The following is a 16,265-nucleotide window of genomic DNA, read 5'->3' as shown; positions in this document are numbered from 1 at the left end:
TCAGATGGCCAAACTGAAGTGGCTAATAGATGTGTGGAGACATACCTTAGATGCTTTGTAGGGCCTAAACCAAAGCAATGGTTAGATTGGATACATTGGGCAGAGTTTTGGTTCAATTCAAATTACAACAGTTCTGCGGGAATGACTCCTTTTAGAGCTTTGTATGGTAGGGATTCTCCTACACTGTTGAAAGCAGGTGCTGTTCCTTCTAAAGTGGAAGAAGTAAATCAGATGTTTCTCCATAGAGATGCTATAATAGAAGAATTGAAAGCCAACTTAACTAAAGCTCAAAATCACATGAAACAACAGGCTGACAAGCATAGAAGGGCAGTAGAATTTCAAGTGGAGGATTGGGTTTATCTCAAACTACAACCATATAAATTGAAGTCTTTAGCTTCAAGACCTTATGCTAAGCTTGCTCCTAGATTTTATGGTCCATACCAGGTGGTCACAAGGGTGGGTACTGTCGCCTACAAGTTAGCTCTACCTGCCCATTCTAAAATTCACCCTGTTTTCCATGTGTCCTTATTAAAGAAGGCTCTGAAACCTCAGCAACAACCTCAACCTTTACCCCCTATGCTGAATGAAGAATTGGAGTTACAAGTACAACCAGAAGACATTACTGACAGCAAAGAAGTTAATCAAGGTCATGTTGAAGTCTTGGTAAAATGGAAGGATCTTCCTCTACATGAATGCACTTGGGAATTGGCTGCTACAATACAAGAAAACTTCCCAGATTTTCCACTTGAGGACAAGTTATTTCTTTTAGGGGAGGGTATTGATACGATTAGGCCAAAGCCTATTATTAAAAATGTATATAAAAGAGGGAATAGGAAGGTTTGGTTGAAACCTTCCTAATTGTAATTCTCTGACAGCTGTACAAAAACAGTTAGCAGTTAGGAATACTATAAATAGAATGTTAGTTCTAATTGAGAGTTAGAGATTGGGAAAGTTATCACTGGTTGTGGAACCAGAACAGGATCGCGGGATCCTCTGTAATTCCTTCATCCCTTCCATTCAATTCAATTCAATTCAATAAAGTTCCATACTAAAACCTAATCAGAATCACATTGATTCTGGGTTAGGGTATTGATTCTTGATTCATTCTTTCGTTTCTTTAATTCTGATTACCAGTGTTATCAGGGTGGCTCTATTTTTTGTTAGAATAAGTACACAACTCTTATTGATGCTGAATTTACTTTGCTCGTCTTCCCTCCCCAAATCCAAAATTGTGTAAATAAATTATAAGAATATCATGCTTTATTAATTCAGGCTTTCATGGGAAAATACACATGTTATTGGAGATATTGTAGATGAACTTTTGGGGTACGCACATATTTGAAACAACTACTTTGGTTCAGAATCAGTGTATTTACTTTGATAACCGATGTTTGAAGAGTTTTGTATCATCATATTGTTACTTGGACAATAATATTTGAAATATACTAAATGTAGGGCCACAAGAAATGGATTACTGGTATCTCTTGGGAACCTCTCCACCTGAATGCTCCTTGCCGTCGATTTGTAAGTGCAAGCAAAGATGGGGATGCTCGTATATGGGATGTTTCTTTAAAGAAATGTATGGTACTCAGTGGCCACACACTTTCAGTAACATGTGTAAAATGGGGTGGAGATGGTGTGATTTATACAGGGTATTCTCCTCCTCCCTCTCAATTTCTCTAAAGATTTTAGTCTGAGTTTTTCTCTACGCTCAATTTTTTATATTGCATGAATTGGGATATATTAGCAGAGTAGTTTTGCTGCTGAATCAAGTTTTTGTCTAGAAAGATGTTCTTATTCAAGTTTTCAAGAGACTCTTTTTATTCATCCATTGAGGTTTTAGAGTGTTTTCTCAACATATCTAGTATACTTTGATCTTTAGGGGAATTGTTCCTGCATGTGGGATGTAAAAACTCATTTTTGTTTAAATTTCCATTTAATGATTTTAACTCTTGTTTATCTTAGTTCAGAGATCTTACTTTTAGACTTTAAATTCAACTTATCCTGATGTTAACTGATGTTATGCTGCAGGGATTTTCCTTTTTTGATAATAAATTAACGGCTTATTATCACTCTATATTTTGTATTACTGCTTAGCTCCTGACTATGTTATTTTGTTATAGGTCCCAGGATTGTACAATCAAAGTTTGGGAAACCACACAAGGGAAGCTAATTCGGGAACTGAAGGTGGGCCTCCTCGCTTTACAGCTAACTTTTTATGTGCTTGTTTAAAATTTGATTAGTTATGTACATGTATCCTATTTCTACTCGGTGCCAACTTTTTCTTCAGTTAAGTTATTTTTATGTTATATAATAGAACACAGAATTTTTGCCTGCCTTTATTTTCCTCCAACCTCCCCTCTTTTGTGCCCCCCTCCTCTCTACCCTAACAGCTCTTTTACATCTGTCCCTGCAGTTACAATTCGCCCTTAACTTCCTTTCCCTCTATAACCGCCTCTAACCTCTCTTTCCCAGTATTCTTTTATTATCACTTCTCCTATACACATGTTTTCTTGGCCTAGCATTATCTTTCATGTGTACCAGTCTAGCTGCCAATTGGAATTTTACTATTTAAATCCTCAAGGATATTACTAGGTGTTTAATTTTGATTTATTGTTGGAGTGTAAGTTAAACTTTGTATACCATCATCCAATGTGTAGATACAACATTTAAAAAGTAAATTTTCTTGAATGATGATCAGACTCTTGTAATGATCATTTGTACATGAGAAGTTGAAAGTGTGAAAATATTTTACGTTCAACCATAGGATCAAAATAAATTACTAATACTTTGGGTTTTATGTTCAACCATGCTGCCTAAAAAGAAGGAAGGAACTTTTACTTATCAATATCATTTTAATAAATAAATCTATTATGGAATTTTTTGTTTCTTTTTTAACAAATTTTGATGAGGTTATCTTGGAAAAGAATGTTGGAATTTTATTTTCACCAATGTTAGTGGATTAGGGGAAGCTTTGTTCCCTTGAGTTTCTCTTTCTTTTTGGTTATTTTTTGTTTAGGAGGGTTCCTTATCTTTTATTCTCCTTGTAACATTTTCTGTCTCAATTTTTTCTTATTTAAAAGAAAGTTAATCACTAAATATGAAAAGAATAATTCTAACAATGAGTTTTTTAATACTTATTTTTTGTACAACATACTTTGCTTATATCTTATTATATATTTCTATTTCAAAATAATTGTTTTGTTAGTGATGGCATCATTTTCTGTTTTGATATTTATTTTAGGGACATGGGCATTGGGTTAATTCTTTAGCATTGAGCACTGAGTATGTTCTTCGGACTGGAGCTTTTGATCATACTGGAAAACGTTATTCATCTCCAGAGGAAATGAAGAAGGTAACTATTAGTTTGTTTAATAGTAAATTTAGCCCTTTGAACCATAGTCATTATTTGAGTAGTTTTAACTTCCAAGTTACAATCAATTGATTATATTGTTTTGTAGTTATTCTTTGAGTTGTTGTCACATTCAATCCATTAAATATATTATTTCTCTCTTTTACTAATAATTGTTTATGCTGCTGATGTATGTAGGTTGCTCTTGAAAGGTACAAAACAATGAGAGGTAATGCCCCTGAAAGATTGGTCTCTGGATCTGATGATTTCACAATGTTCCTTTGGGAACCCTTCATCAACAAGCACCCTAAAACTCGCATGACAGGTCATCAACAGGTATTTTGTTTTTCTACAATTTTAAAATATGCCAATGAGAACAAACCAAAATTATTCTTTCTTCAAATTGCAATGTGACTTAACTTTGATATAAATTAGTGTATACTTGTAAATATGTCTATCTCTTATTATTTATTATTGTATCTACTCTAGTTGAAATTGATTTTGTTTGTTCAATTTGTTGTCATACTGATTAAACCGCAATTCATCAAGTTATAATTCTGTTTATACATGAATTAGACACATTTCATCTTTTAGGCTTAATGATACAAGTAACACATGTTTGACAGCTTGTGAACCATGTCTATTTTTCGCCTGATGGACAATGGATAGCGAGTGCGTCTTTTGATAAATCTGTGAAGTTATGGAACGGCACTACAGGGAAATTTGTCACCGCTTTTCGTGGCCATGTTGGGCCTGTTTACCAGATCAGGTATAAAACATGAGTTATTCTATCTTCAAACTGCTAGCCAAAGATATTTCGTTTGAAACTGCAATTAACTAACTATATCGACTTTTACTCTGTACAGCTGGTCTGCAGACAGTAGACTTCTTTTGAGTGGCAGCAAAGATTCTACACTTAAGGTGACAATAATTTTCCTTTTGGTTAATATTTTTTTGGTTTGGTTTGTATCAAATTTCATTTGCAAAACAATAACTTTGACCTTACATTGTGTTTGGTTTTCAAGGTTTGGGATATTCGGACTCGTAAGTTGAAGCAAGACCTTCCGGGCCATGCTGATGAAGTATGTCTTCATTAGATGCAAAATACTTGAGTTATTCTTAAAAAATAAAATTTTCCACAGTAGTGGCTCACCTAAGTTTATTTTTATGCTGTGAAGGTATTTGCTGTTGATTGGAGTCCAGATGGAGAGAAGGTAGCCTCTGGTGGTAAGGATAAAGTGTTGAAGTTGTGGATGGGTTAGGCTTAATTTTTGGATCAAGCATGGGTATATATTCTATAGTTAGTGAATGTATCTCTATCTCCTTGCTGTTACCATCGCATGGAAATCAATGGCTGGCTATTGTGTGGATGCAATATCATCATCTTTAGTTTATAAGATAAGATATGAATGTCTATTCCACATACTACATTGCGATTATGCACCGGAGGAACAAGTTGCTGAAATTGAGTCTCAGGTGAAGAAGCTGCTTGAATTACTCGGGGGTCTAATTATATGCTTGCAAGAATATTCTTGCTTTTTATTGTTTTGTTTCAAAGTCTCTTTTTTGGTATTGTTTCTTAGTGACAACTATGGCTATTTTTTAATTTTATTTTGTAATGATCAAGGCTTAGTCCGAACATGGCTTTTTGTTTACCTTGACACTAGTGTTAGAGTAGTCTTTTAATGGAGCATGTCAAAATCTAAAAGTTGAAATGTGAATAAAATTAATTGCATCTGTTTGATTTCTTTCATTTCTTCAATTCTGTTTGGACATTTTTAACTCAAACATGAGCAATGAAGTGTGTTGTGTATTTAAATAATTGGTAATTTTTTCTCAAATGGGTGTCTATTCACCAATTCTTGCTATGTTACTTTTAATTATTAAACTATCTCATTTTTTTGTGAAAAATTGAGTTGGAAACGGTTGTATTAACTATATCTTATACTAATTTATAAATAGAGAAGAAATTTTATTTTTATAATAAAAATAAAATATCTTTTAAAATCCAAGCGTTCCCTATATTAAATGTTCAGGAAAGGTCGTTAGATCACATCTTGAATGTGTTTTAAACTGGATGTAACCTGATGATTCGATGAATTATTTTTAAAATTATTCATATCTATAATATTAAAGAGTTCATCTTAAAATCATATATATAATAAATAAAACTATAAATATATATTATGAAAAATATGGTATAATGGCACAAAATATTGGTATATACTATCAAAGTACCTTAATATTATAAATAGCTTGCTTAGTTTTATTATTTTATACTTCTTTGGACCTTTGGTTCTCTGTTGTACCAAAAACAATTTGGTAGAAATATGTTTCGGCTTTTTTTTTTCTTCAATATCACAATTTTCTTATTCAATTTTCCATTTCTAAAATTTTAAGAATACTTCCATCAATATGTTTATTATTCTTTCCTTAATTCTCTATTTCATTTAACCATGAAATACTCATGTGACCTTTAGGAGGCTTTTGGCAGATAATGTGATCTAATAGAAACTTGCTATCTTTGTGTAGCAAATCTCCTCAAGATTCTCTAAAAGCTCAAATTTTCTTACCACCATATTGGTCAATATTGTAGTGTCAAAAGAGTTCAAAAGCCAGAGGATATGTATGAAGAGGAGAGTCTTTTCGTGTGAGAATGAAACAAATAAATTTTGACAATTGAATCTAATAACAAATAGTTAGTCATGTGATTTTCAAGTAATAATGTGACCATTATATAACTTTTATTATATCACACTTATATCTTTTACATCTTTATGCATGCTAGGTACACTAATATAAACTATACTTTGCAAAGATAATCTTTGAAAAATGACTACTATAGTCCAAAATTATAAAGATAAAATAGCATGTGTCAATGGCATGCATAAAATGTAATAAAACACTACAAAATATTGTCCATGAAAGATTATGAAATCTGCCGTTGTATACAATTCTGATGGCATTACATTACATCTAATTAAAAAAGAAACACTATACTATATACAAAAATACTCAACTTATTTAAAAAAATATTAATAGTTTACGAGTAGATATTCGATACGATACAACGGAGATCTTTCTTCCTATGCATGTTCCAAGAAAAAAATGTAGCACATTTTGCTAGATGAAAGGAAATAATGCATACTCAGCATAGAACAGGTTCCATATGAATCGATAGAATCCTGATATCGCGTCCTGCAACATATAGCCAGACATTAATCAAGAGGACCACAAACAAAATATTTTAAAAAGTAAAGTGACCAAAACTAATATATTTCAAAAGTTGGGAGATGGAAACGCGTCACTTTTCAAATGGAGGACGAAAAACAACTATGAATTTTTGTGAAACTACAAATATATTTAACCCTTTTTTTTACCAAAAGAGAAGGCGACTAAACATTAACAAGTTTATCTCCTTGGACCTGCCATGACAGGAGCTTTATAGCTGCAATGTTTTAGTTTATGAGAGATCTCAAACAGATTCCAATACAGGTAGGAAAAACTTCCTTTAGTAAAAAAGTGTATCGGGAAGCTTTTTTTTCTTTGTATGGCCACTATATTAAGCCACTTAGAGTAATCAAGCATTAAACTATTCTCATATAATCAATCATATTCCATAAACAAAATTTTGTTTCTTAGCTAACTGATCCGTGTTGTATGTAAGTGATGTCACAATAGTCAGAAAACCAACTTCAAACTTCTAAGTTTTGAAAACAGTAAATAAATTGCTATAACATATTTACCTTTGTATAATTTGCTTTTTCTAAGATCTGCACCTGAAATATAAGAGAATATATCACATCATTTTACAATATTACAACTTATTAATATTCTTGAAAAACATACTTATCCTAGTTATAACAAAGTCCTGTTTAGATAAACAGTTATATTAAGCGCTAATAGCATAAGCGTTTATCATTTAAGTGCTCATTATAAGCTAATTCTGTAACAAAAGATAAAATAAAGTCAAACTATTTTCATATAACCTGATTTCATAAGATATCTTGGAGAGCTTATAAAAATATGCTAAAAACAAGGACATGTCATTAAGCTAATTCTACAAGCTACCCTAAACAGTTTCGCAAGTGCTTATACCGGTAAATAAGCTCAAATAAGTCAATCCTAACAGACCCTAAGAAGAAGTTCCAGACAACACACAACTCAGTAGCTGCACAATACTCTGAACATACATTCTTCTATAAGAGAAAATAATTATAAAGTATAATTCATTCGGAGTAATAGGATGACTGGGTGCAGAGCGGAGCACAAGCAACGAGATCAAATGAAGAAAACGTGAAACATGTATTAATTACTTAATTTGGAATGACAAATTTGACAGGTATTAGTTAATCCACTCATCGAATCGAACCTGGTAAATCAAACTTGATGCAAAAATTGTATGAGCTGGTATCAATAACCATCGCCTGAAAGCCTGTCAACAGTGCCACAACTTACATAAGGTTTTCTTCAAAAATGTTATGACAATGATAAGTGATTAGGACATGGAACAAGTTAATATTTACCTGTGGCATATAAATTGCCGCCAATATGGTAACAACATAGTTCATCAGCAAAATTCCAGAACCAAGGAAAGCAATGTTCCGAACTCCGAGTTTTGTAGCAAAGGTCGATATCTGATACCTATAATTAATTGTTACATGCAAGCGCACACGCGCGCACACACATTTATAGCAAAATTAATTCGAATGTTGTATCAGCAGTATAGGTAAATAAGATCAATGAACTTTCAACCCTCAATGCAACATGATCGTAAAACATACCTGCGATCTCCTTCAACATCTGGAAGATCTTTTGTTATAGCAATTACCAACGCGAAAAATGTTACGAAAGTTGTGATAAAAACCACAGGGGAACTGCAAGTAGAGAGATACAAGAAGAAATGCATACGTTGGTGACAATGGACAAAAATCTAACATCATCGCAAATTTTATTCATTATAATAGGAAGACACAATTTCAATTGAAAGATAGAATTGACTAACTCAACCATTCAAAGGTGGAGTTTACCCTTCTAGCACTGTCAATGTCATAGAGATATTCTATTATTTTGATTTTATGTTTTTGATAGGAATATCATAATTCACAGTTAGTATAAGCTTTGGTGCAATGAAGTATTGACACAAACACAAAAATTGAACACAGCACTGACACTGTCACCTCGACACCAGTAATAATTTGAGAAGATAGAATAATTAGATGTAATCACATGTGTCGGTGTCGTGTCTGTAACTGACATATGTCAGATATTGGACACACCTTCAATTTGAAGTGTCAGTGCTACATAGCTTTGGTGAGCCTTTATTTGAATAGTAGGCACACATGATCTCAATTATTTAACTTTACCAATTACAAATACAAAGCAACAATGCTTAGCTCTAACCCACCTCCACTCGAAAGCAAGTCCAAGAGCAGCTCTAGTGGCATAGTACACACCAAAGTTAAGTAGAAAACCACGTACCTGCATAAGCCTCTTCTGTCAATCTTGTTCAGTCAAATGAACACATACTTTAAATTAAATATCCAACTAGATTCATAGAAAAAAAATATCAAACTGATTTCTGTGGTGGCTATTTTATATAGAAATAAAATTGAAATATGTGTATTAGTACTGCAAAGATTGGGAGAAAAGGAGGTTATATCGTACCGTAGCGATAATAAGAAACGCTGCAACAGGAAAGCGTTTCATCCTAAGTGGAGGAACGGAATATATAGTACCAAGAAAAAGGCCAAAGGAGTAAAGAGAAAAAATAAAGGGTCCAAAGTTCAATCCCACAATCAATAAGCCAGCTGCTGCAAAGAATATCACCAATAACCATGCAGATTGGACAGAAAGATCTCCTGCAGCTATAGGTAAATAAGGTTTGTTTACCCTGAAAAATGAAATATAAGAATAACTTAGGGTTTGTTTACTTTCTAAAAACATTTTCCCTTTTTACTTTGTATGTCATTGTGGTTGGAATGACATTTTATCATGGATTTTTCGTTTTAATTGCGATAGAAAAGAAGATAGAAGCTAACAAGAGAGAATGCATTTCTGGAAATACTAAAAACAATGTTTTGACGTTTTTCTGAATTTTTAGAAATATACTAATCTATTTTTAAAACACATTTTTAAAAACTTTCATAATGTCTTTTCTAATGTTTATATTACCGGTAGAAATGAAAACACGATACACCTGTAGTAAATAGGCCCTTAGACTAATAGTGCTATCTGAATGTATTTAGGTAAAAGGTTGAACTAAAAGTGAGGAATAATTTCAGAGACAGAGAAAAAGAAACCTAAAATGAAATCATCGTGCAGTTAAACATGACTTAGAAGCAAAATATTGAAACTTAGCAAGAAATGTGCAAAAGGGGACAAATGAATGAGAAGAAGAAGACAGTAATATCATACTTGTCAATGCTAATGTCATATATTTGATTGATGCCAACTATATAACCATTCCCACAAATCAGGGCAAAAAGACCAGAGAATGCTTTTAGCAAAAGAGACCACTTTATCATATTTGAGTTCTCGATCAATGCTCTCGACACCAAAGCACTGTAAATTCAAGGCGTAAAAAAATGAAAGTTAGTTCAAGTGTGTAAGAACTAGCATGAAGCTGCAAGAAACACATTAATGGAAGTTGTAGAGATACTCACACAGAACCTAGTGTTGTACCACGTATAGTATGTGGCCTTAAAAATCTCCAGCATGCATCTTTCAAATCTAAAACTTTGTCCACAAATGGACGATCGGATCCAGCAGCTCCAACTTCACTGCAGGCCTGTCAGCATTTCAATTCAAACTGTCAAATACCAACCAAAAGTAGGGTAAAAAGTATTTCTTAAGCAAAATAAATGCAGTGATAACAAAATTGAAGCAACTAATGGAAATATGTAATAGTTGGTGATTGCAATTGCAGCTGAATCTGAAATTTTCAATGCTCAAATATCAATTGGGTAGCATGGGATTATTTTAAAATTATCACAAAAGAACCACTGAAAATATATCTACTTAACATATAAGCAGATCCTTCATCATTGACGCATTATGATCTCTCAAATTTAACCTTTTTTTTTCCCCACTATCAATGTCAATACTCGCCACATTTTCCATGCCTATGCCTATGCTATACTGATCCTATTGTCTCATCCAACTAACAGCCTCTCACAGTTAACATTACCTTTGTGACTGCACCACTCTAACTGCCATTGCCAAGGTTTTAAATTGTGGTAGCGATACTTGTGATCTTTGATATTGTGACAATTGCTGTTGCAGGGCGCGATTTAAAATCATAACCACTACATTTCAATCGAGACCATTTTCATTAATTTTTTATTCTGTTATATAGATAGATTTCAATTTTAATCAATTTTAATCAAAACATTGCTGATTTAAGATTTACTATTATAATAACTTAGTTCTGATAAATCCTACATATATACAGCCAGAGTTCAAACTTCAATGCTAAACTTGTTTATGTTGCACACATACAGGTCCGGTGCCAATACCTGATACAGATAAGGGTACGAGATACGGTGATTTTTTTAATAATTAAGTTACCAGTAAGTTAATCTAAATATAAAAGATTGGTATATAGAAATAAGGAATTATAATTTTGCATAAGATGACAAAATTGCATGAAAGATAAAAGTAATTAAAATTCAGGGGAATGAAGTATAAGACGTTGACAGACTCATAAATTAAGCAATAACCAAAATTTGGATATATTAAATGAGTGTTATTATATAAGGAATATGGAAACAAATGAAAAACAGAGAAGATTGGGGGAAAATACAATAAAACAAATAAAAATTGAAACATTAATGGAAAAAAACAAACACATCATACCCTGATGGAAATGGGTCTCTTTGATGTTGAAACATGAGTTGAGAAAGTTGAATAATGATGATGGGAGAGAGCAATTGAAGGAAGGTGTTTGGAAAATGGAGAGAAGAAAAGAGAAGGTTTGTTTGTGGAGTTAGCAGCAATGGGTAGTTTGAAAGAGGAATTCCATGTGGGAATAATGGAATGAGCATAAAGAGAAGATGAAGAAGAAGAAAGCTCCATGCGGAGCTGAACGAAGAAGAAGACAACACTCACTCACTCACTCACTCCTCGCAATCTCAGACACACAAATCTTTCGGTCAAAATCATTCTACCCCTTCTTCAAATCATTTTTTTCTTTGTTAAACAATTTAAGATATATTTGTATATTTAGCTCAAAAAATAATATTATAATCTTCTTATATCAAAAATCATTGGTCACTATCCTAAATTTGAGGATAATTCTAAAATTCAATATTTTGTATTGATTTTTTTTATTTCAAAACAATATAAAAATTATTAATGCTTTAATATTTGAATAATAATTAATATATTTGCAAATCCTTTTAAATAAACTCATTCAAATGTGATACACGCCGGGAACAAAATTTTCTCTTCTTAAATCACAACAACATAATCCTACATATCATAGTATATCATACAATTAGTTTTTCACCCATTAAAACAAAATATTCAACCAGAAACTAACTTGAAACATAGTTTTTCACCTATTAAAACAAAATATTCAACCAGAAATTAACTTGAAACATATTTTTGTTGCGACTACTTAACCTAACAACAATTAAGGGCAACTGCATAACCTACAAAACTTATTTACATGGTTGCAATATACCAACAAAACCTAAAACCTAGTCAAACCAAGCATTTCTCTATAAATATTTTAAACGAACAGTCTAAATCACACAATCTATTTTTTTTCTTCAAAATATCGTTTAATTCTGTTTTCATATTCAACAACAATCCATTTTTCAATAAATCAAAATTCAGTGGCTGCCAAGTTAGAGAGGTCTCAAAATTTTCATCTCCTACCAAGTTAGATCATTGGAAAATGAAAATTGAATATAGATAATTTTAATTTCAAACGTAAAATTGAAAATGAAAAAGACGTAAAGAAAGAAAATAAAGTATTAAAATATGAAAATTTTAAAAAGAGAAAATAATTGAAAAAGGAATAGAAAATAATAAAATATGTAAAAGTAAGAGAGACAAAAAAAATTAAAATCATAGAAAATAATAAAATGTGAAAAAATAAAAATAAAACAGAGAATATAAAGTGAAGATTTTATTTTTTAACGATAAAAAGACATGTTTAACCTTGAAAAACTATGCGTCATAAAATTATATAAGAACAAGAAAGTAATAGTGTTGAGTGTAGGGATGACAACGAAATCTGCATTTGCGATTACCCATTCAAATTCGTTTTGATTTGGATGGAAATAATCCGTTTTGTTTGAATGCAAATGTGAGTTTCAGAGTTTAGGGTTTATGGATGGAGATCTAAATTTGACACCATCATAAGTAGGAAAGACAAAATATGTCCCTGTCCCGCCTTGTTGCCATGCCTAGTTGAGTGAGCTTGAAGATATTCTCCTACTTTAAACTCAACATGTCATTTACTCACGCCTAAATTTTTATTAGGGTAAAATAAGTTTTTAGTATCTATAAAAAATTGAAAATTTGTTTTTAGTGTCTGTAAAAAAAAAATCACATGTTTTAGTCCCTATAAAATTATTGGATAAGTTATTTTAGTTCTTGTTGAAACGAAACATAAATCAACTTTTAAATTTTTTAAAGATTTTTTGCAAGCATATTTAGAGCATTATTAAAAGTTCATCCGCACAAATATAGAATGTTTTATGAACTACATATGAATTTTTTAAATGTCATATGTTCAAGATAAAAGTCCTCAAAAAATGAACCTAGAGATTAACTTTTTAGCTTATTCTCACACTCATTCGCATTTTCATTTAGACTTAAAAACAAAAATGTTATGGGTTTATCAAAAACATTTTGGACAAAATAGAACATGTGCTTAATATAGTTTAATCAAGATTGACAGTCCAATAATATGTCTAACGGCTATATTCAATATGATATGAATTTTTCTAACATCTCTTCATCATTGCAATGATGACAAAATTTTAAAAAAATAATAATTGAGTTTCAATTTCATTTTTAAAATAGAGCCAATTATCCCATCGTATTTCCAAAATCAGGCAAATTAGGTCTTCTTTTTTGTGGCAATGAATTGGTTAATAGCTGAGCTCACCACTTAACTAGTCTACGTCAACATCATTTACAAAATAAATTAACAGATGGACTATATTGTCCGACCTCTTCTTTTAATTTCATGGTGTTATTTGTCTGTTTCCAAAATTCAGGGAGGTAAATTAGTGATTTGACGATTTACTCTAAAATTTGGTGATTAGTCATTTGGTTAACCTTCAAAATTCAATATATTATGACCATTCATGAACATGACTTTAAAAATAACTACGATAAAAATAAAAAAATCTCTAATGATCGAACAATTATAATTAATTAATAGTATAAAAATTCAGTAACCAATGTTTATATATGTCAAGAGATAAGACACCGGTGTATGTAAAAAATAACTATAATCTATAAAATCTAATGCAGTAAAATTGGGAAATAAATGAAAAATAAAATCCAACCACTAATAACATTAACTAATTTGAAACTTTTTTCTTTAAATAATAAAATATTTGTAATTGGTTAATGTTTTCCAACGTTATCCTTTACATTACAATGAAAAATACATCTAAGCTCTTGTCCACAACAATTATGTTCAAGATAACTAAATACTATCCTAAAATTGTAGTTTTTCCTCTCAAAATTAGTGTTAGATCTACTTTTTAGTCAACAATTTAAACAACAACATACATGATAATTTGTAATATACATGTGGGTCAAACCTCTATGACGTAAAGGAACATAAGAAACAAACTTAACATAACAGTGGTAGTTAGAATCTAGTTATAGTGGTTGATATATATCATTTTCTCACTACGCCAAAAATGACATTTAACAGCGCTCCTTTTACAGCGCTTGCTAAACACAAGCGCTGTTGTAAATATATTTTAAAAATAACGGAGCCTTTTACAACGCTTTTTTGACAAGCGCTGTAAAAAGAGCGCTGTTGTAGGGTCATATGACGTTTGCGCATAATGTTATAAGGCTTTTACAATGCTTTTCAAAAAAGCGCTGTAACATGAAGTGCTTTCGCGTATTATTTTACAGCGCTTTTTACACAAGTGCTGTAAAATACATGCACTTTAAAATAATTGAACCACCTATTACAGCGCTTTTTTGGAAAGCGCTGTAAAATGCAAGCGCTTTCATTGAATTTAACTACATATTACAACGCTTTTAGTACAAGCACTGTAAAATACATCTTTCAAATAATTATATACGTTGGGAACCCTCATATCCTCTACATCTTTCGCACAAGTGCTGTAAAATACATGCACTTTAAAATAATTGAACCACCTATTACAGCGCTTTTTTGGAAAGCGCTGTAAAATGCAAGCGCTTTCATTGAATTTAACTACATATTACAACGCTTTTAGTACAAGCACTGTAAAATACATCTTTCAAATAATTATATACGTTGGGAACCCTCATATCCTCTACATCTTTCATCACCTCTACTCTGGGAACCCTCATATCCTCTACGTACTGTGCGGCCATCTACGTTGTTTCAGGTATTTTTAAATTTTTTTATCAAATTAAAAATTCATACCACATGATCTGTTCTGTTTTGAAATTGTTATATATTCAAAAGAGTATGAAATTGGAGCGAAGGAGTTTGTTAAGTTTGCAGTGAAGAATGCAAAAGATCCAAATAGAGTAGTTTGTCCTTGTTTAAAATGTTGTTTTGGAAAATGTGTTAGAGAAGATGAATTAGAAGGACATCTAGTATGTAATGGAATTGATCAAAGCTACACATGTTGGATAAGACATGGTGAGAAAAAAAAAGGAAACATTAATTTTGAGAATAGTTCGACATATGCTTCAACTGACTTCGATACAGATACATATGAGCCGGACCGAGTTGATGAGATCGCAAAAGCAGTTGAAGAAGATCTTCGAGATTGTCCTAAAATGTTTGAAAGTTTGTTGAGTGATGCAGAGAAAGAATTATATAATGGTTGTACTAAATTCACAAGACTGTCAGCGATATTAAAGTTGTACAACTTAAAAGCGAGTAATGGATGGTCTGATAAAAGCTTTACGGAATTATTAACACTCATAAAAGATATGTTGCCAGATGATAATGAACTTCCCAGTCGAACCTACGAGGCTAAACGGATTTTGTGTTCTATTGGAATGAGTTACGAAAGGATTCATGCGTGTCCTAACGATTGCATTTTATTTCGAAACGAATATGAACTACTTAAGGCGTGTCCAAAATGCAATGTCTCTCGATATAAGAAGAAAGAATCTACTCCAGCAAAAGTCGTGTGGTATTTTCCTATAATACCAAGATTTAGGCGCATGTATCGCAGTGAAGAAGATTCAAAACACTTGACATGGCATGCAGATGAAAGAATTAGAGATGGAATGTTTCGACACCCTGCAGATTCCCCACAATGGGCAAAAATTGATCACGAGTATCCTGAATTCGGGATAGAGTCAAGAAATCTAAGACTTGCACTTTCTACTGATGGAATGAATCCACATGGTCTTCAAAGCATCTCACATAGCACGTGGCCTGTGATTTTGGTAATATATAACCTACCTCCATGGTTATGTATGAAGCGTAAGTTTATGATGTTGTCTCTGTTAATTTCTGGACCCAAACAACCGGGGAATGATATCGACGTATACTTGACTCCTCTAATCGAAGATTTAAAAAGTATGTGGGAGACAAGTGTGGAAGTTTATGATGGGTATAGGAAAAAGTGTTTCAATTTGAGGGCTATGTTGTTCGGCACAATTAATGATTTTCCAGCATATGGTAATTTATCAGGATATAGCATTAAAGGTCAGTGTGCATGTCCTATATGTGAAGAGAGTACAAATTGGATGCGGTTGA

At 32.0% G+C, this 16,265-nt stretch overlaps 2 protein-coding genes across 2 annotated transcripts in view; one reads left to right on the top strand and one right to left on the bottom strand.

The window, feature by feature from the left end:
* Nucleotides 1-5,100, top strand: part of LOC101500160 (notchless protein homolog) — a 13,000-nt gene extending 7,900 nt beyond the window's left edge. Inside the window, exons 6-13 of the mRNA XM_004509863.4 lie at nt 1,456-1,652; nt 2,124-2,187; nt 3,245-3,355; nt 3,551-3,688; nt 3,979-4,121; nt 4,219-4,273; nt 4,378-4,434; nt 4,531-5,100. Coding sequence (XP_004509920.1) covers nt 1,456-1,652; nt 2,124-2,187; nt 3,245-3,355; nt 3,551-3,688; nt 3,979-4,121; nt 4,219-4,273; nt 4,378-4,434; nt 4,531-4,614 — 849 coding nt within the window. The 3' untranslated portion in view covers nt 4,615-5,100. The remainder of the gene's footprint in view (nt 1-1,455; nt 1,653-2,123; nt 2,188-3,244; nt 3,356-3,550; nt 3,689-3,978; nt 4,122-4,218; nt 4,274-4,377; nt 4,435-4,530) is intronic.
* Nucleotides 5,101-6,267: 1,167 nt separating this feature from the next.
* On the bottom strand, nt 6,268-11,577 carry LOC101499831 (homogentisate solanesyltransferase, chloroplastic). Its single transcript, XM_004509862.4, has 10 exons — nt 11,210-11,577; nt 10,018-10,142; nt 9,770-9,916; nt 9,020-9,245; nt 8,760-8,833; nt 8,137-8,229; nt 7,879-7,996; nt 7,725-7,787; nt 7,099-7,131; nt 6,268-6,550 (listed from the first exon to the last, which is right to left on the bottom strand). The coding sequence occupies exons 1-10, from the start codon at nt 11,426-11,428 to the stop codon at nt 6,476-6,478; spliced, it is 1,173 nt and encodes a 390-aa protein (XP_004509919.1). The 5' UTR covers nt 11,429-11,577; the 3' UTR covers nt 6,268-6,475.
* Between the last annotated feature and the right edge of the window lie 4,688 nt (nt 11,578-16,265).

The sequence above is a fragment of the Cicer arietinum genome, chromosome 7 (genome assembly GCF_000331145.2).
Source record: "Cicer arietinum cultivar CDC Frontier isolate Library 1 chromosome 7, Cicar.CDCFrontier_v2.0, whole genome shotgun sequence".
NCBI classification, from domain to species: domain Eukaryota; kingdom Viridiplantae; phylum Streptophyta; class Magnoliopsida; order Fabales; family Fabaceae; genus Cicer; species Cicer arietinum.
This window is presented reverse-complemented; position numbering and strand designations above follow the sequence as displayed.

Coding starts and splice junctions, on each gene's coding strand:
- LOC101499831 (XM_004509862.4), bottom strand. CDS start 11,428: ATGGAGCTTTCTTCTTCTTCATCTTCTCTTTATGCTCATTCCATTATT. Junction 9,917..10,017: donor GGTACAACACTAGGTTCTGT/GTGAGTATCTCT, acceptor TTGAATTTACAG/TGCTTTGGTGTCGAGAGCAT. Junction 6,551..7,098: donor AAAAAGCAAATTATACAAAG/GTAAATATGTTA, acceptor TATATGTTGCAG/GACGCGATATCAGGATTCTA.